The sequence below is a fragment of the Tenrec ecaudatus genome, chromosome 2 (genome assembly GCF_050624435.1).
Source record: "Tenrec ecaudatus isolate mTenEca1 chromosome 2, mTenEca1.hap1, whole genome shotgun sequence".
NCBI classification, from domain to species: Eukaryota; Metazoa; Chordata; class Mammalia; order Afrosoricida; family Tenrecidae; genus Tenrec; species Tenrec ecaudatus.
The window spans coordinates 153,884,990-153,910,301 of record NC_134531.1 but is presented as its reverse complement, the minus strand read 5'-3'; the positions used below and the strand labels follow the sequence as shown (position 1 = coordinate 153,910,301).

The 25,312-nt window shown below is 42.2% G+C and overlaps 1 protein-coding gene across 1 annotated transcript in view; it reads left to right on the top strand.

The window, feature by feature from the left end:
• Nucleotides 1-25,312, top strand: part of PLAC8L1 (PLAC8 like 1) — a 41,367-nt gene that overhangs the window by 9,608 nt on the left and 6,447 nt on the right. Inside the window, exon 2 of the mRNA XM_075543146.1 lies at nucleotides 12,827-12,963. Coding sequence (XP_075399261.1) covers nucleotides 12,827-12,963 — 137 coding nt within the window. The remainder of the gene's footprint in view (nucleotides 1-12,826; nucleotides 12,964-25,312) is intronic.

Sequence of the window (25,312 nt, the reverse complement as noted above, 5' to 3'; positions counted from 1 at the left end):
CTACATGGTTTAAAATCTGGAAGAGGGTATGCCAGTGTTGTATCCTCTCACCACACTTATTCAATCTGTATACTGAGCAAATCATCAGAGAGGCTGGATTAACTGAAGAAGAATGTGGTATCAGGATTGGAAGAAGGCTTATTTATTTATGTATTTTATACTTTATTGGGAGCTCTTACAGTTATTATAACAATCCACAGTTCAATTAGATCAAGCATAATGGTATAATTCCTGCCACCATCAGATTAAAAACATTTTATTTCATTTTGAACTCTTTGATATCAGCTCCCCTTTATTCTCTCCCTTGTCCACCTTATCCCAAGATCCATTTTTATTATATAACACTATTTATTTATTTTTGCCATATCTTACACCATCCAATATATCCATTCACCTACTATTCTGTTATTTGTTCCCCTTGAGTGGTATTATATATTCATCATTGCTATCAGTTCCCGCTTCCCCTGTTCCCCTCACCTCTTTCTGTACCCTCTGGGAATCATTACTTCCCTTACTATTTATGAAGGGTTTATCTATGTTGGATTTCATGCATAGAACCATCTTAATTATACAAACAAACAAATGCATGTCTCACAAGATTAATTAGGTAAAACTAAGACCATAATAGTAGAGGGAAGAAATATTAAAGAACTAGAGGATGGTTATGTGTTTTATCAGTGCTATACTGCACCCTGGATGTATCTTCCCTTTCGTGTGACCCTTGTGTGAGGGATTATCTTACAGGTGGGATTTGGGTCTCTACTTTGCCCATGCCCCTTTATATCAATTTGATGCTTCTTTTTGAACGTTGACACCTATTCCCGTTGAAACCTCATGATCACTCAGGCTGGTGTGCTTTGGAAGAAGACTTATTAGCAACCTGAGATTTGCAGAGGACACAACCTTGCCTACTGAAAGTGAGGAGGGCTTGAAGCACTTGCTGACGAAGATCAAGGATTGTAGTCTTCAATATGGATTACAGTGCAATGTAAAGAAGACAAAAATCCTCACAAACTGGACCAATAGGTAACTAATTGTAAATGGAGAAAAGATCGAAGTTGTCAAGGATTTTTGTCTTGCTTAGATCCACAAAATGTTCATGAGTGCAGCCTCCAAGAGATCAAAAGATTTATCGTATGAGATAATTCTGCTGTACAATAACCCTTTACAATATTGAAAAGCATGGGTGTTACTTTGAGGACTAAGGTGTGCCCGATCCAAACCATGGTATTTTCCATTGCCTCCTATGCATGTGAAAGTTGGACATTGAATAAAGGAGAAGAATTGATGCAGGCAAATAATTTCGAAAGTACTAAGGGCTGCTAAGAGGATAAACTGGTCTGACTTTGAAGAAGTACGGCCAAACTGCTTCTTAGAGGCAAGGATGGCCAGACTTAGTCTTACATACTTTGGACATGTTGTCAGAAAAGACCAGTCTCTGGAGGACATCTTGCTCAGGAGAGGGGCAGAGAAAAAGTGGAAAGCCCTCAAGGAGATGGATTGACACTGGCTGCAACAGTGGGTTGAAACATAGGAACGACTGTGAGTCTGATGCAGGAGCAGGCAATGTTTCCTTCTGTTGTGCATAGGGTTGCTCTGAGTCATGTGATAATTAGTCTATTTTATGGCAACTTGAGGACATGTGAAAGTACAAGGGTAGTATCCAACTTGTCAATCAGGTCACCTAGGGTCCTGGGAGCCTCCCCTCTTTCTGCCACTGACCCTGAAAGCTGCTGGAGCCCTGCCATGTTTCCACTGACCTGGGATTCATGTGACTTTGCACCCAGTGGCCTGTGCTTGTCCTGCCCTCTGCATCATGTAATGTGGCTGCATGAGTCTGAAGAGGAACTTATGAACTAATATCAGATTTATGGACTTGAGTTGGACTGGAGTGTTTTCTTGATATATAATTACTGCTTGATATAAAACGCTTTCACATAAACGAGTGTCACTGGATTTGTTTCTCTAGTCATTTCTGCCTAACACAAGTTGGAATTGACTCAATGACACCTAAAAACAACAATAATATATTCCCACAGATGTAGTTAATTTGATTCCTGAATATTCCATCTGGTGAGGTGCTTGTGCCTCATAACCATTGATGTTTCCAATTTTTGCATTCCAATTTCCAGTAATTATCAATGCATCTGGATTACATGTCTGATCAAGTTCAGACTGTAGAAGTTGGTAGAATTCTTTAATTTCTTCATTATCTTTAGTGGTTGGTATATAAGTTTGAATAATAACTTCTTTAACTGTAGTTACTTATAGGCATATAGGTATTTATCTATCACAGACAACATGGTACTTCAAGAGAGATTTTGAAATGTTCCTTTGGATAATGAATATGACACATTTTTTCTTTCCTGGTGTAGTAAGCCACAGGGATATCTGAATAAAAACAGCCAATATCCATTTCAGTTCAGTAATGCTTAGGATACTGATCTTTGTTTGTGCTATTTCACTTTGTATGACTTCCGGCTTCCCTAAATCTATAGCTCATGTGTTCCATGTTTTGATTATTAGAGGATGCTTTGCAACTGTTTCTTCTTATTTTGAGTCCTGCTCCATCAGCAAATAAAGGCCCTGAAACTCTGCCCTGTCCACGTTACTGAGGCCGAGTCCACATTGAGGAGGCAACTCTTTCCCAGTTGTATTCTGAGTGCTTTCCAACCTAAGGCGCTCACCTTTCAGCACCATATCAGACCGTGTTCCACTGCTGCTCCTAACGTTTTCAGCGGCTCATTTTGAAGTCTTTTCCTAGTCTGTTCTTAATCTGGAACCTGTCAACTATGGGCGACCCTGCTGGTATTTAAAATACCAGTAACATAATTAATAAAACCCAGTTTTATTAGCACTTTCTCCACCAGCCACACAATTCAGTAATTCAGTCACATCAAGAAGAGTTGTGTAGAGTTTCTAGTCAGACTGAGCCACTGGAAGATCTGCTCTAGCCACAGGCAAGAGTCTCGAACAACATTACTATGAGACAGAGACCACTGTAATCTTGATTAAGCTGGATCAAACTTGATACTTGGCCAGTTGAACTCCCTGTAGATATGACTTGAATTTGTTCTGGGTGCTAGTATCTCTTACTTGTTCCAAGACAGAAATTTCTCCCCTGGATTTTTGAATCTTGATGGGGTTCTTTTTCTTCTTATGCATTATTTGTAGTTTTTGTCTTTATACTATTATGATTTTGTCCTTACCACCTTAGCGTGATTTTGTTTTTCCCTGTTTTCTGTTGGATTTTCCTTCTGGGGGAGTGGATGCTTAATGATAATAGCTAATACAAGAGGATATAGGGAATAAAGGGGTGGGTGTGTGCGGTAGGGAGGGGATGGGGGTTTGGGGAGTAAGTAATGAATTCAGGAGGGTGGAGGAGCACTAGAACTGACTGTTAGAACAACTCCTTTTAAAGGCAATTTAACCATGAAGTGGGGGGGGGGTGCTCTAAAATCGATGTGGTAATGATTGTATAATTCTCCTTGATATGATTGAATAATCGAACAATTAAAAAAAAGAGTTGTACCATTGTCATCATATCAAATTCTAGAAAATTTTTTTCTGCCTTGTAGTCATTGTTACTCATGTAATTATTTTCTAATTGTGGCAAAATAATACATAACATAACCTTCTCCAATTCCATAATTTCTGCTTATATAATTCAGTGTTATTGATTATACTCTTCATGCTGTACAGCCATTATTGTGATTTCCTTTTTGAAATTGTTCTACTGCCATTGGCATAAGCTCAATGCCCCTGCAAGAACTCTTTCCCCTTCATCTATGGGTAACCATTGGTCAGGTTTGGTTTCTTTATTTTTTTTCCTGTGTTTTTCTTGATACAGTATTCACATATCATATACTTCCATGGTTAAATCACTTTTAAAATGAGTTGTATGATCACAATCAGTTCCTCCCCACTCACATGCATTGTTTGCTACCCTAATGCCCTCACCCTCCCTGTCTCCCACCCCCACCCCTAGACCCCCTTAAACCTTGCATCTGTTGTTATCTGTATGCATCTACCCCTTCTGTGATCACAAAATGGGAAACCCAACAGAAAAAATAAAATGCAAAACCAAAAGTGGCAAGGATAAAATAATAATAACATAGATAAAAATAAAAATAATGAGTAATAAAAGATCACCATCAATAGTTAAAAATCCAGGGAAGAATTTTTGTCATGGGTCCAGCACGCTTCCGCTGCATGACTCTGCTATCTAGAATTTTTGTCATGTAACAAGCCAGAAATACTTGAGCCTAGAACAAATGCAGGCTAGATCAAGAGGGAGGTCTGCTGACCAAGTATCAAGTTTGATCCAGCATAGTCAAGTTTACAGTGATCTTTCCCTGCTGGTAAAGCTGTCTGTGAGCCTTGCTAAAGGGGATACCCGCAGCTTAATCTGACTAGGTACTCTGCAGAAGGGTTTGTGTTCCCACTGTCCTCCATAGCCTTTTACAAATTGGGTGCTCACAATGTAATCTCTGACACTTTTCCCTTTGCCATATTTGAGTTTTGTTATTGTCACCTTTGGATCACACAAGCTGGTGTGCTTCTTCCATGCGAACCTAGTTGACTCTTCACTTAGATGGCTGCTTGTTTGAATACAAGCCTTTAGGATCCCAGAGACTAGTATGATTGATAGCCAAGCACCAGCTTCTTTCTTCACCACACTATGCTATAGCACCATTATCTTCAGTGATCATTTCATGAGGGTGAGAATTGAGCAGGGCCATGTTACCAGAACTGACTTTTCTTGGATTGGGGCTAGAGTTAAGTGGGAGCCCAGAATCTATCTGCTTGTCCACCTAATATGTTCAACTTTGGTTGACTTTGGTGCTTGTATTATGGGAAAATCAAAACCCCATAAGACCAACTACATCAACAACAGTAACAAACTAATCTGCATACAAGCTAACAAATGAACTAAACCAAAACCAAACAAAAGGCAAGACAACAAAAACCCAGAAAAGCAAAGTAGTAAAACATTGTCAATCACCCCCCTGGGGCATAAGTATTTGCACCGATAAATAACATCCGCCATTTTTCCAGTGGCACACACTCTGGACACTGTTGGTATGCTGAGTCATGTTAGTATAGTTGTGTGCGAGCTGCACTCCTTGAGTTATTGCCCTTCTCTGGTTGGCATCCCGATTGATTGAGCTCTGTTTACCCTCAGCATGGGGAGTGGTGCCAAGGGGAAATTTCCTGCATCAATTCTTACAAGTGTAGACCCCTGCCCAACAGATCAAAATAATAGCGTCATAATAATTCAAGGGGGGCATTCAGGTGCTAAATATATGGTGATTCCAGGTCCCTTTCCATTGGACACCCTCCAAGCTGGGGGTTCTCCCAAAGGTCCAGTGAGCACCACTTCCTGGCCCTGGGGTGGCCACTCTGCTTCCTCTGCCATCAGAGTACCCCAGACCCCAATGAGGGCGCAGGTACCTTCGAGACAGGACTCAATTCACTCAGCCAGGCATCTCTCTTTAGCATAGTTTTAATGTTACAACAATACACAAGTCACCACCGTCTGACAAATTGAAAACCAAGTGGTAGAAACTGACATGGAGATCCAGAAAGCGAAGACAGTTTTTCCTTCCTTTATTCTTGATGCCTACCTCCTATGCCCTCAGTCCTTCCTTTACCCGATTGACAGTGGAAATATCAGGACACCTAACTCAAAGGACTAGCTTAGGGTCTCACTCGGTCTAGGATATAATAGTCGTTTGACATTAGGACTCAGTTTGAAGCCTGGGTTACTCATTTAATTAATACTGCATGCCTACTTCAATAGCATATTTCAGATTGCCATGTTTTAAACTCAGCCCAAGTCTTATCAGTATCTCTTCAAGAAAAGTTCAGAAGACTTTAGGTGAAAAAAGCTCCCAAACTTTAGGTGTATAGAGTCATTCATAAACTGAGGACAAGCAGATGGACTTTGGGCTCCCACATAATTCTAGCTCCAATCCAAGAACAGTTCTTATGACATGGCCCTGCTGGGTACTTCCTTCAAGAAGAGATCATTGAAGATAAGGGTGCTAGAGCAAAGTGTGGTGAGGAAAACAGTGCCCAACTATCTATTGGAATAGTGTCTGGTGTCTTAAAGGCTTATATTCCAACAAGCAGTCATCTAAGTGAGGAGTCAAATAAGTCCACATGGAAGAAGTGCACCAGCCACCTGTGTGATCCAAAGATGACAATAAAAAAACCCAAATACGATAAAGGGAAAAGTATAAGAGTTTAAATTGTGAACACCCAATTGGCAGAAGGCTATGGAGGATGGTGGGAACTGAAAACCCATCTACAGAGTATCTAGTCACCTTAAACTTCTGGCAGATCCCCCCTGGCTACTGGCAAGGGACCAGGAAGCTTTCCTATCAGACAGAGATTATTGTAAACTTGTTTATGGTGAATTGAATCCTGATATAATATGATACTTGGGCAGTTGACCTCTCTCTTGACCCAACCTGAATTTGCTCCAGGCTAAAATATTTAACGATTGTTCTACAACAGAAATTTATTCTCTGGCTTTTAAAGTATTGTTGGTGATCTTTTCTTTCTTATTTTTATCTCTACATTGTTATTGTTTTCTTCTTTATATTTCATTTTGTTTCTGTTTTTTTAAATTGTTTTTGTTAGGTTTCTCAGTTTAAGCACAGGAGTGGATGATAGAGACAATAACTGATGCAATGATTTATTGGAGAAGGGGAAGGGGAATTGAGAACCAAACAAGGAATATGGGAGGGAAAGGAAACATTAGAACTGATTGTGATTATGTATATACATATCTTTTAAAAATTCATTTTATTGGGGGCTCTTATACCAATCAATACATCAATTGTATCAATCACATTTGTGCATATGTTGCCACCATCATTTTCAAAGCATTTTCTTTCTATTTGAGCTTTTGATATCAGCTCCTTCTCTTCCCCCTCCCTCCCTCCCCGTCCCTCCTACCCTGTGACCCCTTGATAAATGATTGTTCTTTTCATGTCTTATACTGTCAATGTCTCCTTTTGCCCATGTTTCTGTTGTGCGCCCCCTGGTGGTGTGGGTTATATGTTGATCATTGCAATCAGTTCCCCTTTTCTCCCCCTTCTCAGGCCCTCCCCACCCGCCTAACCTTCCAACTACCCTCATGGTATTGCTACTCCCATTGCTGTTTCTGAGGGGTTTCTCTGTACTAGATTCTGAGTGTCTTGAGCTCTTATCTGTACCAATCTACATGCTCCGGTCTAGCTGAATTTGTAATGTAGAACTGGGTCATGACAGTGGTGGAGAGGAAGCATTGAAAAACTAGAGAAATGTTGTGTGTTTTGTTGCTGCTATTCTGTACCCTGGCTGGCTTGTCCCTTCCTTGTGACCCTTCTTTGAGGGGATGTCCAATTCTACATGTCTTTTAAAAAGTACTTTAACTATGGAAATGCATGACATGTGAATATTATATCAAGAAAAATACTAAAGAAAGGAAGAAAGACATAAGGAAGGAAAAAAAGAGAAACCAGACTTTGCAACCAGGGTAAAAGAGGAAAAATTGTGCTTAAGGGAAGTGCTAGTTATATAATCATTTGTCAATTTGAGGATTACGAATGTAGGGGTGGAGTCTAACCTGTCAATCAGATCATAGCCAATGAGGCCTCTGTGTGGGTATGGCCTTCTCCTGAGAATTCTGGGAAATCCGGTATTTCTTCCTTGGAGGCAGGAGAGACTCTCACTCTTCAGGTCCTGGGAGACATAGCAGACAATAAGACACATACAGCCATCCTGATGCAGCCCTGGGTGCTGGAGAAGCCAAGCAGAGACCCCTGGCAGCACTGAGCTGTTTCCAATGCCACTGGATCCAAAGACTGTCTACCCACTGGCCTGCGATTTTCTACATTTGGCATTATTGCATGTGTTCTGTGAGTCTGAAGAGGACTTTCTAGATGGGTATCTGACATATGGGCTAATATCAGACTTATAGACTTGATCTGGAGTGGGCTGGGATGTTTTCTCAATATTCAATTGCTCTTGTATATAAAAATCTCTTTCTTATACACATGTGTGTCCATGGATTTGTTTTTCTAGTGTACCCAGACCAACGCAGGGGACATTGAATTTATGCTAATGGTGGTGTAACAATTTGGTGAGGATATTGATAATGGTTATACTACACAAAGAGTAAACTCAATGACACAGAATTATACATGTAGAAGCTGTTGAATTGGAGAATGTTTTGTTGTATATATTTTTGCCAAAACTTAAAAATAATTACACAAATAACAATGAGTACAAAGATGAAGAAAATGTTCTGACATTGATGGTGGTAAAAATTGTACAACTCACATCAGACAAAGGCCTTATTACTAAAATCTACAATACTCTGCTAGCTTCCAAAAAGAGAAAAACTAATTGCCCACTGAAGAGGTGGACAAAGGACTTGAACAGAAGTTTCACAGGGACAGAAATGCGAATGGCCAACAAGCATATGAGAATGTTCCCGTTCATTCGCCATAAGAGAAATGTAAATTTAAACAACAATGAGGTACCACCTAATACCCTCAAAGGTAGCCCAATTCAAAAAATCAGAACGCAACAAGTGTTGGAGGGGCTGTGGGGAGACAGGAACTCTCATCCACTGCTGGTGTACGACCACTATGGAAATCAATCTGGTGATATCTAAAACAGATGGAAATAGAGTTACCATACGACCCAACAATCCCCCTACTGGGCATGTACCCAGAAGAGGCAAGAAACAAACCAAAGCCAGACATCTGTGCTCCAATGTTCATTACGGCACAGTTCACAATTGCAAGGACTTGGAAACAACCCAAATTTCCATCAACTGGCGAGTGGATTAAAAAGCTGTGGTACATACATACAATGGAGTACTATGCATCGCTAAAAAGCACATCGCGACATGGGAAGAACTGGAGGAAATCATGCTAAGCGAAGTAAGCCAAGCACAAAAGGACAAGAACAACATGAGTCCGCTGAGGTAAGCTTAAAAAAAAAAATCCAAAAGGGGTATAGGGAAAAAGCTACTGTATACAAACATTCCTGGGGTGAAGACCAGGTAGTATGGCAGGGGTTATACGAAATCCAGGGATACATATGGTAGCCAACTAAAAAGGAGTGGGGAAAGGAAATACTATTAATAATAAAGAAATGGGTATGGGGGCACAGGGCACTAACTCACCCAAGGGGAGGGTATTGTTTATATCTCCAGAAGGAAAGAGGGACCAGACTTCAACCCAGGGTTCCAAGACATGAATGCAACATGCTGGCGTGGAGTAGGGAACCAGTGGAGAAGACTGGGGGGTTGGCCCTAATCCCAACTACGTGGGCACCTGCCTGATCTGATCCCACCACACCAAGGCAAAATACTAAGGGAACAGAACAGCAAGGGAACAGAGTTGTCAGGTCTCCAGGGAATGTTGAAGGTGGACTTTGGGGCCAGGGCTTGGTATGCCAACAGACTGGTCTGGAAAACACCCCTAAAGGCCAACAAACAGTCCTTCAACTAACTACAAGCTTTTCTTTCTTGTTGTGTTTTTTTTTCATTGGGTTGTTTTATTTTGTTGCTTGGTTTTGCTCTGTCTTGTTTTTGTGCATGTTATTATCTCAGCAGGTCTGTCTAAATAAGATAGGTTGGAAGAACAATCTGGAGGAGAAAACAATGGGACTGACAGTTCTGGGGGACATGGGAGAGGGGGAGGTTGGGGGAAAGGTAGTGGTGTTGTTAAACCCAGGGACAAAGGAACAACAAGTGATCCAAATTGGTGGTGAGGAGGGTGTAGGAGGCCTGGTAGGGCATGATCAAGGGTAATGTAACTGAGAGGAATTACTGAAACCCAAATGAAGACTGAACATGATAGTTGGACAAGAGGAAAGTCAATGGTGTGGGGGAGGTCAAATGCTCACAGGCATCCTCCCTGAGGGCGATCAGTTGCCAGACTGCAGTGGGCCCCACTCCCTGCTGTTAAGGACAATGGATGCCTGCAGTCATCTATTTGGTTCCAGTAGGTAGGGTTTACACCCTACTGATAATGTTTCCTATGGAGATCCAGAGAACAGGTCAAGCAAGGTTAAGCTGCCATCCTAAACCTAGGATCCTCCTTTCTTGTCACATGTATATCCCCAATCCCTCCTCTTCCTATTGCGTGTATGTCCCTAGACCACCTCCTCTCATTAATGTATTACCTATAGGACAGTCCCTTCCTGTGACGTATGTCTTCACCTGTAATTAGGGGGCTTGCAGATCCCCAGAGAATATAAAGAGCCTGGGCTAGCATTAAAGATCTCTCTCTCTCCCTCCACGTGGACCATCAAGTGGGGCTGAGGTGAGCATGCTACCATGAATCGCGTATGACTCCATTTATTTCAATATTTCACTTCTATCTCTCATGCTCTCTATAACTTTACTATGATCTTTACTTATTATCGCTGTACAATTGCGCCTACCAGACCCGTAATGATGTGTTAGGGGCTGGATTCCCCTGATAAAAGGAAATATAGGAAAGAGCTAGGAGGCAAAGGGCATTTATAGAGGTCTAAGCAAAGGCATGTACATATGTAAATATATTTATATATGAGGATGGGGAAATAGATCTATGTGCATATATTTATAGGTTTAGTATTAAGGTAGCAGAAGGACATCGGGTCTCCATTCAAGTACTTCCTCAATGCAAGAATACTTTCTTCTATTAAATTGGCATTCTATGAAGCTTACTTTCCTGTCATAATCGCTGAAGACAAAGTGGGTGAATAAGCAAATGTGGTGAAGAAAGCTGATGGTACCCAGCTATCAGAAGATATAGCGCCGGGGGTCTTAAAGACTTGAAGGTAAACAAGTGGCCATCTAGCTCAGAAGCAACACAGCCCACATGGAAAAAGCACACCAGCCTGTTTGATCACAAGGTGCCAAAGGGATCAGTTATCAGGTGTCAAAGAACAAAAAAATCTTATCATTGTGTGCTCACCTCCCTGATATGATCGCTGAAGACAAATGGGTGCATAAGCAAATGTGGCAAAGAAAGCTGATGATGCCTGGCTATCAAAAGATATAGCATCTGTGGTCTTAAAGGCTTGAAGGTAAACAAGCGGCCATCTAGCTTAGAATCAACAAAGCCCACATGCAAGAAGCACACCAGCCTGTGTGATCATGAGGTGTTGAAGTAATCAAGTATCAGGCATCATCAGAACAAAAAATCATATCATAGTGAATGAGGGGGTGAGTATAGGACCCAAAACCCATTTGTAGGCCACTGGACATCCCCCTACAGAAGGGTCTTGGGGGGGGAGATGAGCCAGGCAGTGTGCGATATAGCAACGACAAAACCTACAACTTTCCTCTAGTTCCTAAATGCTTTCCTCTCCACCCCCCCACTATCATGATACCAATTCTACCTTACAAATATAGCTAGACCAGAGTATGTACACTGGTACATATAGGAACTGGAAACAGGGAATCCAGGGAAGATGATCCCTTCAGGTCCAGTGGTGGGAGTGGTGATACTGGGAGGATAAAGAAAAGGTGGGTTGGAAAAGGGGAACCGATTACAAGGATCTCCATGTAACCTCCTCCCTGGAGGATGGACAACAGAAAAGTGGGTGAAGGGAGACATCAGACAGTTTAAGATATGCCAAAATAATAATTTATAAATTATCAAGGGCTCATGAGGGAGGGGGGAGGGGGGAGGGAGTGGAAAAATGAGGACCTGATGCCAGGGACTTAGGTGGAGAGCAAATGTTTTGAGAATGATGAGGGCAATGAATATACAAATGTGCTTTACGCAATTGATGTATGTATGGATCGTGATAAGGGTTGTTTGCGTGATATAAAAAATTATACAACTCTTCTTGATACGATTGAACTATTGAATTTTATGATTCATGGAAGAAGTGACACTAAAACTGTTAAAAAGGAAAACAAGCAAACTAGCCACAAATAGCCTGAGGCATAGCCTCATCCAGGTTTACCTGGTCCACATCCTCAACTATCTTGTTATATACCCTGTGTGCCCAGCCCTATTGGTTATGTGTTGGGTCAGCAGTTCAAAACCATCAGCTCTTCTGCAGGAGAAAGATGAACCATTCTATTCCTGTAACGAGTTATAGTCTTAGAAACCCACGGGGGCAGTTCTACCGTGGGGTTGCTATGAGTTTGAATGGACTCAATGGCAGTGAGTTTGGTTTTTTGGTTTAGTGCACAAGAAACTAGTTCATTTCTTTTAATTTAAATAGTAGCCTTATGAAACAGAAGGGCTTTTTATTTTTGTCTCATTTTCATCTTACACTTCAACAAATGGAAATATGGAGAGACTAAGTGACCTCACTAGGGTGTAACATCCAGGAAGTGACATGCTAAAATTTCTCCAGGTTCCAAATTTGTGACCTTAATTATGCTACCACTCTAATAAATACCAAGAAAGTAGAATGAATGTTGAGTTTGGTTGATAGGATTTGTAATGATGATGCCATTAAGAGAGGATATGTCAAAGGAGAAAGGATTGTATCAAGTGGGTTGGCTTAGGCTACAAATTAAGAACAAGGTCTTTTGCAACCCTGGTGGTGTAGTGTTTACCCATTGGGCTGTGATCTGCAAGGTTGGCAGTTCAAAACCACCAACAGCTCCATGGGAGAAAGACTGGGCTTTCTACTCCCATAAACAGTTGCAGTCTCAGAAACCAGCGTGAGGTTACTATGAGTCAGCATTGACTTGATGGCAATAAGTTTGGTTTGATTTTATCTCTTTAAAATCTTTGTCTTGTCTTAATGGCTATCCCATGAACGACTCTCTTCATTTCTAAGTCAATCACTATCCTTGACTCCCCAGGAGCCATGTATCTGCCCAGGCCGTGGTGAAGCAGCCCGTCCGGGGGACCAGTGGCAGGACCACCATCACCATGTTTGTTCCGACAGGCAGGGACTGGAGCACTGGACTCTTCGGTGTCTGTAGAGATAAGAAAATCTGTACGTTTTTTCTCCTTTTAAAAGTTCTTTCGTACCTTTTACTTTCCCAAGACATCAACAGGTGGAAGAGCGTCACCAACCACAAGGAATGGTCTGGCGACTCAAAACGCACTAGTTGGCCAGAAAAATCTTACTTTTCAGAGCTGTGGAAGCTTTTATTGAATAATTGTTGCCCTTCAAAAATATTTTAAGGCAAAAAGAAATCCACTGTTAACAAAAATGCCCCTAAATGATTTCCCATACCTACTTCTGGCAAAAGCATAAATTGGTACAAACTTTCCAGTGATGGTTTAGCAATACATGTAAAAAGAATCTCAAGTGTTACATACCGTTTGCATGAATAATTGATTTGTTAGGAATTGTGTAGGAAAGTAATCACATACAAACAGCTAGAAGAGCCCTGGTGGTGAAATGGTTGCACGATGGGCCGCTAACCACAAGATCAGCAGTTCCCAACCTCCAGAAGAAGTCAAGACGCTCTCCTCCCATAACGAGTTACAGTTTCAGGAACCCATAGGATCAGTTCTACTCTGTCCTATAAAGTCTCTGTGACTTGAGGATAGTGAGGTTTTTTTGTTATTGTTGTTAAGTTTTGCAGTCTTTGTTCTTAAAGCACATGCCCAAGTGGGGAGGGGGATATCCATGTCTGAATTGTTAAATAGCCATGAAAGTCACATTATACAATAGCATTCAATGAGGTAAAGAGAAATTTGGAACCATATTTAAAAAAACATTTTTATGTGAATTAGATGAAGATTTACAGAGAAGACAATCAATTTTACATCCCACAATTCATACACATTTTGTTTCATTTCATCACCGCAATCTTCTCCAAGTATAATCGCCTCAGTCTCCTCCCGTATTCCCATTCTCCCTCTGTTCTAACCCTCTGAACTTTGTCCTTGGGTACATGCTGTCCTTCTCAAAATCCTACATGGTTGATGATTCTGACACTGAGGTAAATTCAGTTCCAGACTTGAGGGCAGTAGTCTTGAGGATTAAGGGCCAAATTGTCTGATCAATTATACTAGTCATTAAAAACAAAATTTTTTTAATTAAAAAATTTTTTTGAATTTGAGTTCTGTTTTTGGATACATTTTAAGTTAAAGAAGTAAATTGCACAAGTGTTCACATTAAATACCATTTTCAAGGAAAGATTTAGAAAAATGTCTACAAGTGTCCAAATAAAAAGATGTGTAGCAAACGATTCTAGCTAAGGAGCTGCAGTGGAGCAGTGGATTCAGCACTGGGCTGCTGACTACAAGGCTAGTCATTCAAACACAGCAGAATCTCTCTGGGATAAAGATGGAGATATCTGTTTCCCTAAGAATATACAGCTTTGGAAACCTTAGGGAGCAGTTGTGCTCTATCCTTTAGGGTTGCCGAGATGGAATTGACCTGATGAAATGGGTTTTGTTTATCTAGTGTCTACTACTTCGATAAGGAATATGTAGTAGCCTTATAGCAGCAATCAAGGGGCCCTGATAGCAGAGTGGTTATGAGTTGAGCTGCTAACTTCGAGGTCAGCAGATTGAAACCACCAGCCCTCTGTGGGAGGAAAAGGGGGCGTTCTCCTCCCATAAAGAGTTACTGTCTTGGAGACCCACCAGGGCACTTCTACCCCGTCCTATAGCATCTCTGTAAGTCAGACGTGACTCTGTGGCAGCGAACTTTTAAAATAGCAATCATAAGAAGACTCGACTGAGGTATTTTCTGACACTAGTTCAAGCTATAAAAAGTACCTCTAGCTACATGACTCTCTCTTGGGTTTGAAGTTCAAAGCATGTCAATTCTATTTTTACCTTAGGACATTCAGACCTACGGTAGCATCTGTTTGGATCCCCTTTTAGGATCTGCTACTCCAGCCCTAGAAAATAGGCATCTGATTTGGTTACATAATTTCTCTTGAAGGAGAGAGGGCCCCTTCATGGTTGAAAATTAACCACCTCCCAGTTTTAAAAAAAGAGATCTTTGCTCTAATATTTTTGAATAATATGGCTGTGCACACATGCTGAAGACGTCTGGGGAAATCTGAATTTGTTCCAAAGCCTTACAGAATGGATCAATCCAAAAGCCCTAGGTTGTTCAATGGCCTGGGATCTCACTGAATCCAGGAGTCTTGTGAGACAGAGCTCTAACAACAGTTTTAGGTGTTCTGATCATTGCAATTTGAGTCTTGACTGTTTTCCTTGGCCTCATAGACAAGAGATTGCCCAGCCCAAAGCCTGCCTACTACCGTGTCCGTTAGCATGTCTGATCCAGCACTTGGCAGGTCTCTTTCTACCACTGCTGTTCAGGTGGACTTGTGGTCCGACAGCTGTGGCAGCCCTTCTCTGGTTTTCTGAAGATTCTGCCTGCTTCTGCACTGCTTTGAAGACTTTGGTTGTATGGAGACCGAGTGCCAAATTGTGAGGTGGACCATTTTCCCTTTGTGGATTGTGGCTAGGGAAAACTATCGATGTGCTTCCAACTTAGACACAGCCTAAACTACAGTGTAGTAGCTAAGAGCACACATTTCCTTTAGATGTAGACCTGGTCTGGAACTCTAACTATCTCTTCTGGCCATTTTTACTTTGGCAAGTTCTCTGGATTTTCCCTCCCCCCCGCCCCCGCTTTCTTATTTTTATTTTTGGATTTTTCCTTTTCATCTCTAAAAGGAGAGTCAAGATAATAAAAGTCCCTGCTTAAAGGTTTTTTGCTCTGACCCTGCAGACAATCGGTAGAACGCACTCTTGCCGCGTGCTCAGAACATGACTCGGTTAGGGTTTTTGGTTGCAAGCCAACATGACATTATATGGCAAAGATGAGGAAGTAGCTCCAAGAATCCAAGGATCAGCTTCAATCAAAGCTCATATAGAACAAAATGTGTTATCCAGAGCTTGGTGACAGTATGGACCACTTTAAATGTCCTTGTCCTCTGTCATCTTGTTTAATAAACAGTGTTTGGGTAAAAGGAGTCCAATTTGCCTATCTGGGCCGCTTGCCTACTCATTGGCCAGGCCAGGGAACTTACCACTGCTGTTCGTCAATATTACCCACAGTAGTGAAGGCATAATCACCTAAAATTAATTGTGATACGGTTTTGAGGAAAATCATGGTGAATATCAGTATAACGCACTTACTGAATTCTAGCATTATTGTTATTTTACAGTTTACTATTCTTCAGCATGTTAGAGCAGGTGCCTACCTTAGTTGGGTTTTTTTTTCTGAATTAAAGCAGATAAACCCATAGAACCCATTCTGAACACTTGTTTGAAGAATAACTGTACAAGTGTGGGTGTCTTGGTTGCAAGCCAAGATTGCATTTCATTAGAAGGTTCTAGGGAAACTCACAGTGTCAAAGGATCAGCTAAAACTCAACCTCGGATTTAGAACTCATATTTGAGAAAAGAACAATGTGGAGGTTTTAGATTCAATTCAGCAGAGTGATTTCTGCCCAATCCTACAAGCAGCCAAAAAGCTGGTCAAAGCTGGTGCACTCCCCTGAGACCCCTCTGCCTTCAACACTGTATGAGCTCCCAGTGCTGCGCTCCAGCACCATCAATGCTCAAGATAAAAAGCCACCCTGGGCTTGCTGGAGACTCACGGCTTGCCCATTTGAAAGGTCATTCTAAAGGCAACGGAAAGAGTACATGTAGAGGAAAACAATATATTTACAGTTCCCTGGGGGAAATCATGAAGGAAAAGCCAGAGCTATCGATTCCAAGGTTATCTCAAATGTTCTGTGTCCTAATTGTTCTCTCATTGGGCCTCCATTTTGTGACTGCTCAAAGGGCCTCTCAGCTCATTGTCTTAGACCTGGGAAGGCTAACCTTCGGTCGGAGGGTCGTATAGGCCCGTGGAATAATCCACAACCGTCATATAAAACCCGTGGAAACAGGTCATATAAGGCCCGTGGAAACAGGTCATATAAGGCCTGTGGAATCACCCACAGCAGTCATATAAGACCTGTGGAATCACCCACAGCAGTCATATAAGGCCCGTGGAAACAGGTCATATAAGGCCCATGGAAACAGGTCATATAAGGCCCGTGGAAACATCCACAATCATTCCCCATCGCACCAAAGAGCAGCAGTTCCAGACATAACACCAGAGTCGAGTTACAGAAATGTTCGCCCCAATATCGCAGGCCAATTTTTAAGTTGACCACTTAGCATGGCCCCCGATTGATCTTTGAAACAGCCAAATGGACCTTGGCATCAAAAATTTTCTTAGAAGAAAGTGGAACTGCAGTATCGTGTTGCATGGTCTTAATGGGAACCCGAGTCAGAGGCTGCAGCTGAATTGAGTGCTATGAATCTCGGCCTTGCTCCCCTCCTTGTTTAGCAGGGATAGATCACCCACCAAGTCTCATTTTTGAGAAATCACCGTGCAAATAGTTGTCACAAACTTGAGATGAAAAGGCGAGAGTGTCTTCCCATGACTTTGTGCTGTGCCAGATTCCCATCTTTGGACTGTTTTTCTTCACATGCTGAGAATTGTTGCTGCAAGTTTGTCTTTCACTATGAAAAGGCTATAGTATGAGCATCACTTCTTTCTTTTTGGGGGGGACATTTTTTTCCCTCATTTGATTATAATTATATATTTCAAATTGCCTCTCTTTTCCCACTTGTAGGCTTTTTATCTGAATTTACACTGCCCTGGGATTAATAAATGGGTGTGTCTGTGTCCTTTGAAGATGTGTTTACTGGACACTCAGATGTGAAAATGAAGCCAGCGTGAAATAAGTGGTTGTTAAATAGTAAGGCATCATGTGTGAAAGACAAGTTTTGGGAATGCTTGTGATACTGTCCCAGAGAATGTTCTTGTGGACGATGATGTCAACATTGCTTTATAATTCAACCGATATATACTGAGTTCCTGCCTGTGTTTAGGCACTCACTCGATATTATAGCCGCACATAATAGTGAATAAGGCAGAGATGGTTTCTTAGTGGAGAAAGACAATAAAGAATCAAGCAATTCACTAGCGAAAACAATAGCACTTTTGATTAGCGTTTTGAAGAAAAGAAACAGGTTGTTAAGAAAGGGAACATTGGATTGGGGATGGATAAAGGGTGGCTTTTCTGGAGAACTGCCATATAAGCCACTTGGGCCAGGCACCCTCAGAGAAGGCACTCTCTGGATCAGGTAGTAAAGAGCCTGGCGTGGACTCCGCAATCACCAGACGCCCAGGGTGTGTGGAAGGAAGTGAGGCCGGATCTTCTTGGACTTCCTGGACGAAGAGGTGAGTACGAAAGGCTCCCGACTGGAATTCATGTCTCCCAGTTGTAGCTCATGCGCACTGCACTGTTCTGAGAGCAGAGACCACCGTAAGCGTTTTCCTCCTTGTGCTCTCTGTTGTGGGTCCAGTCTGAGGACCTCGCCCGGAGATTGTTGTTATCAGATGCCATTGTGTCTTTGCTGCTCACGGTGACCCTTTCCACAACGGAACAAAACCCTGCCCGGCCCTGCGCCGTCCTCACAATTGTTCCGATACTTCATCCCATTGCTGCAGCCACTAGCTAACCCCATTTGTTGAAGGCCTCCTTCTGTTTGTGCTGACCCACTACTTTACCAAGCACAATGTCCTTTCCCAGAGACTGGTCTCTCCTGACAACATGTCCAAAGTCTGTAAGATTCGCCTTGACAACCTTGCCTCTAAGGAGCACTCGGCTTGGACTTCTTTCAAGACAGATTTGCTTGTCTTTTTGGCAGCTCATGATACTGTTCAATAGTCTTCGCCAGGGCTGCAATTCAAATGCATTTATTCTTCTTTGGTGTTCTTTATTCAATGTGCAACTTTCACATGCATAGCAGGTGATTGAAAATACCATGACTTGAGTCAGGCCCAGAGGATGCCTCAAAAATACTCCAGAATCGACATATGGATACATTTATTTTAACCTGTAGTCTTGCTTCTTTCTTTCTTGCACAGTGATCAAAAGCATCAAAGAGCTTCAGTATCAGAAGAGATGTTTGGGGTCATCTTGTTTTACTTCTCCCTGTTTGCCTAAGTCCCCTATCTAGCACACCTGTACCTGTCTGCCTCAGCTTCTTCTTTATTTCCTGGATGGTAGGCTCAGGGCCCCTAGAGCCAGCTCAGTCACTAAAAAGATTATTTTGAATAGGTCACTCTGCACATGTGCAAAATTCAAAAGTACTCATCCCTTATCCTAAACAAACAAACAAACAAACAAACAAACAAACACTCCTTCTATTTTTGTCTCTTTCCACCCAGCTCTTCTCTGCAGAGGCAACACCTTCATCAGATTCCAGAGAGAGTTCATGTCTTTATCAAGATATTTACAATATTTTAACAGCAGTTTTATTGGTATATAACTCAGCAACCAAATAATTCAATAGTTCAATCACATATTTAAATAGTTTTATTGAAAATATAGTAATCATTTGATTATAGAGGTATTGGTTACTTGTCAAAACCACAAAAGGGTGTAAAAGAAAGTCATATCCTGTAGCCCAGACTGGCATAGCATTGTTAGACCCCTCGAACCCCAGAGGGAGAGAGGCATGCCAACATCAGCATCAGCCCAAAGCGGAGTCCTAGGAAAGGGTGGTCAGAGCTACCCCCAGCCTCCATCTTACTGTGAACCCGCACACGGACACTCTCTCACGTCTCTGCAACCTTACTGTGAACCCGCACACGGGCACTCTCTCATGGCACTCTTTCACGTCTCTGCTGGGTCCAGTGATTTGCTGCTATGACCGCAGAGGGCTCGCAGACCATTCTTAGGATTATAGGGTTTTCTAGGAAAGTTTTGGGCTACAATTTGGGATTAGGATCCATTTGGAAGTAAGAGGAACTACTTTAGATACAGTTCTTCATCTTCTAAGCCATGCCCACAGATAGACAAGTGTTACAAATCTCCGTAGCTCCGTTGATAAGTTCCAGGAGTCAGGAAGCCTCCTGGCTGAAGGGATTCAGATCTCTCAGTCTGTGAACTGTGAGCCTGGCTCCGCCAGTAAGTGCTCTGAGAACTATACTTCATCTCCTGCTGAAAGGCTCTCACTCTCTGGCTCCACAGGCCCAGAAGCCCACTGTAGCTGCCTGGCTTCAAAGGCCAGGAAGCCCATTACATCACCATTGTGCTTCCATCATCTTGTACCGCTGCTGCCTGCCGAGTTAGTGCTCACTCTGTCTCCTGAACCTAGGAGGCGCTCAGCCCGGGACCTTGGGTCTAACGGGACTCTGCTCTTCTTGATGGCAGTGAGGTCCTCTTTCAACTTCTAGGATTGGGTCCCTTTATGCTGAGCAGGTCACAAAACTACCAATCAGTCCTCTACAAGAGTTTCATGTAACTTATTTACAGAATCCACCATTACCACGATTCCATGCACTTTATTTGCTCTAACAAAACTGTCCAATCTCCTTGGTCAGACACCAACACTGTTTGCTTTGTCCTGTCTAATCATTTTATGGGAATTACAAGAACGTAGCCAGGAGAGCCACATTAAAGTCATTCACTGCACCACATCTTCCATTTCAGAGTTTTTCTTTTGCTCTCTGCGTGTGAACAATTTACACTAATGTTAAATTGTAAACACATTGTTCGCAATTAAAAATATAACAATACATCTAGGTGACCAGACCATATTAGCACATCTGAACCTATCTATCTATCTATCTATCTATCTGTCTGTCTGTCTGTCTGTCTGTCTGTCTGTCTCTCTCTCTCTATCTATCTATCTATCTATCTATCTGTCTATCTATCTAATCACTGATTCCACTGTATGACTATATCATTTATGTATCCAATATCCCCAATTTGTGGATTTCTGTGTGGTCTCTAAATCTTTTTTTTATATTGAAATCAAAGCTACGTGAATTTCCTTGTACAGATGCCATGTGACTCGTGTGAGTGAAACCTGCTGGTCAGGCAGTATGTGCCATTTTTAATTGGATGTTGTTGTTGTTAGGTGTTGTTGAGTTGGCTCCAACTCATGGTGACTTTGTGTACAAAGGAATGAAACCCCACTCGCCCTGCACCATCTTCCCATTGTTACAACCACAGTGTCAATCCATCTCACTGAGGGTCTTCTCTGTAGCAGCCCCTCCCCTTTACCAAGCAGGATGTCCTCCAGGGACTAGTCTCTCTTAACAACATGTCCAAAATACATGAGCTGAAGTCTCTCAACGTTGCTTCTAAGGAACATTCCGGCTGTACTTCTTCCAAGACCTTAAGTTGATAGATGCTACCAAATAGCTTTCCATTTGGAAGTTGTGCTGATGGACCCTCTCTCAGGAAATTTATGACTGCTCAGTTTCCTTCTCTGAAGCATCTCTTGCTTGAAGGGACTACCATTTTATAATATTTGGTTCTGAAATAGGCCTCATTGCAATTTCTACCCACCTTTGTCACTTTCACTTGCTGGGGCTCCACATTCTGGCTCTGTGTGGGCATCTTCTTTGTATCTATTCTTTGTGTGTCAACTCTCCCGGGAGTTGGAAGATTGAATAACAAACCGCATTCTGTTGATGGTGGTGGTACTCATCTCAGGGAACGAGCTACATTCTGTGGATGGACTGAGCTACATTCCATGGATGGTGGTACTCATCTGAGGGAATGAGTTACATTCCGTGGATGGTGGTGATACTCATCTCAGGGAACAAGCTACATCCCGTGGATGGTGGTACCCATCTCAGAGAACGAGCTACATTCCGTGAGTGGTGGTGGTACTCATCTGAGGGAATGAATTACATTCCATGGATGGTGGTGGCACTCACCTCAGGGAACAAGCCACATTCCGTGGATGGTGGTGCTCATTTCAGGGAACGAGCTACATCCTGTGGATGGTGGTGGTACTCATCTCAGGGAACGAGCCACATTCCGTAGATGGTGGTACTCGTCTCAGGGAATGAGCCACATTTTGTGGATGGTGGTGGCACTCATCTCAGGGAATGAGTTAGGAGCAGTTAGGCTGGGGATGCTTATATAGTCAGTCGCTGTGCCTCTATGTGAAGCAGGAAGAGGCTGATTTTATGGTTTAAGTCCCTTAGGGCTGCCAAATCACTACTAGTCAGAGCTCCTTATTTTTTTTTTTTAAGATAGGAAATACCTTTTTTTTTTAATATTCTTTTTTATTATTTTTTTTTTATTTTAACAATTTATTGGGGCTGATACAATTCTTTTCACAGTTCATACATATACATACATCAATTGTATAAAGCACATCTGTACAGTCTTTGCCCTAATCATTTTTTTCTCTTTTCTTCTTTTACATTTTATTAGGGACTCAAACAACTCTTACCACAATCCATACATATACATACATCAATTGTATAAAGCACATCCATACATTCCCTGCCCCAATCATTCTCAAGGCATTTGCTCTCCACTTAAGCCCCTCGCATCAGGTCCTCTTTATCCCCCCCCTCCCTCCCCATTCCCCCCTCCCTCATATGCCCTTGGTAATTTATACCTCGTTATTTTGTCATACCTTGCCCTATCCGGAGTCTCCCTTCCCCTCTTCTCTGCTGTCCCTCCCCCAGGGAAGAGGTCACATGTGGATCCTTGTAATCAGTTCCCCCTCTCCAACCCACTCACCCTCCACTCTCCCAGCATCGTCCCTCACACCCTTGGTCCTGAAGGTATCATCCACCCTGGATTCCCTGTACCTCCAACCCTCATATGCACCAGTGTACAGCCTCTGTCCTATCCAGCCCTGCAAGGTAGAATTCGGATCATGGTAGTTGGGGGGAGGAAGCATCCAGGATCTGGGGGAAAGCTGTGTTCTTCATCGATACTACCTCACGCCCTAATTAACCCATCTCCTCTCCTAAACCCCTCTATGAGGGGATCTCCATTGGCCGACACTTGGGCCTTGGGTCTCCACTCTGCACTTCCCCCTTCATTTAATATGATATATATATGCATATATACACATACATATATACATATACACATATATACACATACATACACACACACACTTATATCTTTTTTTTTTTGCATGATGCCTTATACCTGGTCCCTTGGCACCTCGTGATCTCACTGGCCGGTGTGCTTCTTCCATGTGGGCTTATTTGCTTCTGAGCTAGATGGCCGCTTGTTCACCTCAAGCCTTTAAGACCCCAGACACTATCTCTTTTGATAGCCGGGCACCATCAGCTTTCTTCACCACATTTGCTTATGCACCCATTTGTCTTCAGCGATCCTATCATGGAGGTGTGCAGTCAATGATATGATTTTTTGTTCTTTGATGCCTGGTAACTGATCCCTTTGGGACCACTCGATCACACAGGCTGGTGTGTTCTTCCATGTGGACTTTGTTGCTTCTGAGCTAGATGGCCGCTTGTTTATCTTCAAGCCTTTAAGACCCCAGTCACTATCTCTTTTGATAGCCGGGCACCATCAGCTTTCTTCACCACATTTACTTGTTCACCCACTTTGGCTCCAGAGCTCCTTATTTTTAAAAAATGTTTTAAAAATGTAAGAAATAGCTTGTAATTATATTTACCCTGACACTTAAAATATGTTTAAAAGGTTCCCTTTGAGATTTATTTCTCTGCATTTATGTAGATACCCATATGCACAGGAATTAGGCTGCATCTATTCTAAAATTTGATTCTTCAAAAACTCCAAATATCTCTTAGAAATTCAACTGTGTTTGTTTAATTGATTTTCCACCTCATTCTTTTTGACGGCTGCAAATCATCCCATTGTATGGTTACACGGGTACGATTTATTTATCCTCTTATTGCTCATGTGCTGTTTCAAACTTCCAATGAGAAGGAATTCTGCAGTGAACATCCCTTTGTGTACATGTGTGAGCATTGCTCTAGGGTACGTGCTGATCAAGTGGAATTACTAAATCCTAGACTGTTTTACATTCTAATAGATTCGGTCCAAATCCACACCCAACCCACCAACTTGCTGGGACTCTGGGTCAGAGGAGGATCCCCAAGGCTCTGGATTTTCATGGTGACAGACCACCTCACTGTGTTCCATAGAATTGCCTGGTGGGTTCTCACTGCTGATCTCTCCAGCAGCAGCTGAAGGCTTTCGCCACTGTGCCACAAAAGGCCCTGGGTGCTGCCAAGTTGCCTTCTGAAGTCGATGTGCCAAATCCCACTAGTATTGCTGTGTGTTATACCTGTTTCTTGATAGTTCTCATGATGTATGATGTATGAAACTTAAAATTATTTGCCATATTTATGGGTAGTAGTTTATGATTATTCTGATACGCACTTCTCTGGTTACTAATAACATTGAGCAACTTTTCATGCTTATTGACTCTTTCAATTTTCTGTTACTTGCTCATATCCTATGCGATTTTTTTCTTTTTAAATCTTTTATTTATTCATTTGTAGAAATTTTTATATATATTCTAGACACTAATCTTTAGTCTGTAATAGGTGCAAATATTTTCTCTCAAAGAGCTTTTAAATAACAGATTCCATCACCTTACCTTTTCTTGGTATGACTCAACAACATTTTCTTTTTTTAAAAAATAAATCATTTTACTGGGGTTCATACAACTCTTATCACAATCCATACATACATCAATTGAGTAAAGCACCCTTATACATTTGTTGCCCTCATCATTCTCAAAATTCACCTTCCACTTGGGTTCCTGGAATCAGCTTATTTTCCTTTTTTCCCTTCCCCTCCCTCCTTATTCCCCCCTCCCTCATGAACCCTTAATAATTTATTATTTTATCTTATCTTACACTGCCCGGCATCTCCCCTCACCCACTTCCTGTTGCCCATCCCCCAAAGAGGAAGTTACACATAGATCCCCAAGATCGGTTCTCCCTTTCTACACCCCCTTCCCTCCCGGTGTCGTCATTCTCACCGCTGGTCCTGAGGGGTCCAGCCGTCTTAGATTCCCTGTGTTTCCAGATCCCCACTGCATCGCTGTGCATCCTCTGGTCTAACCAGGTCCGCAAGGTAAAATTGGGGGGGGGGGGGAGAAAGGAAGCGTTCAAGAACTAGAGGAAGGTTTTTAGTTTCATTGCTACCCTGAACCCTGAGTTCCTCATCTCCTCCCCACTACCTCTCTGCAAGGGATGTTCAGCTGTCTACAGATGGGCATTCAACAACATTTTCACATCTCTTTGCACTCCTTTGCAATACAGAGGGATTACACTTTTAAAAAAAAATTTATTAGGGGTTCATACAACTCTTATCACAGTCCATACATATACATACATCAATTGTATAAAGCACATCCATACATTCCCTGCCCCAATCATTCTCAAAGCATTTGCTCTCCACTTAAGCCCTTTGCATCAGGTCCTCTTTTTTTTCCCCCTCCCTCCCCGCTCCCCACTCCCTCATGTGCCCTTGGTAATTTATACATCGTTATTTTGTCATATCTTGCCCTATCCGGAGTCTCCCCTCCCCCCG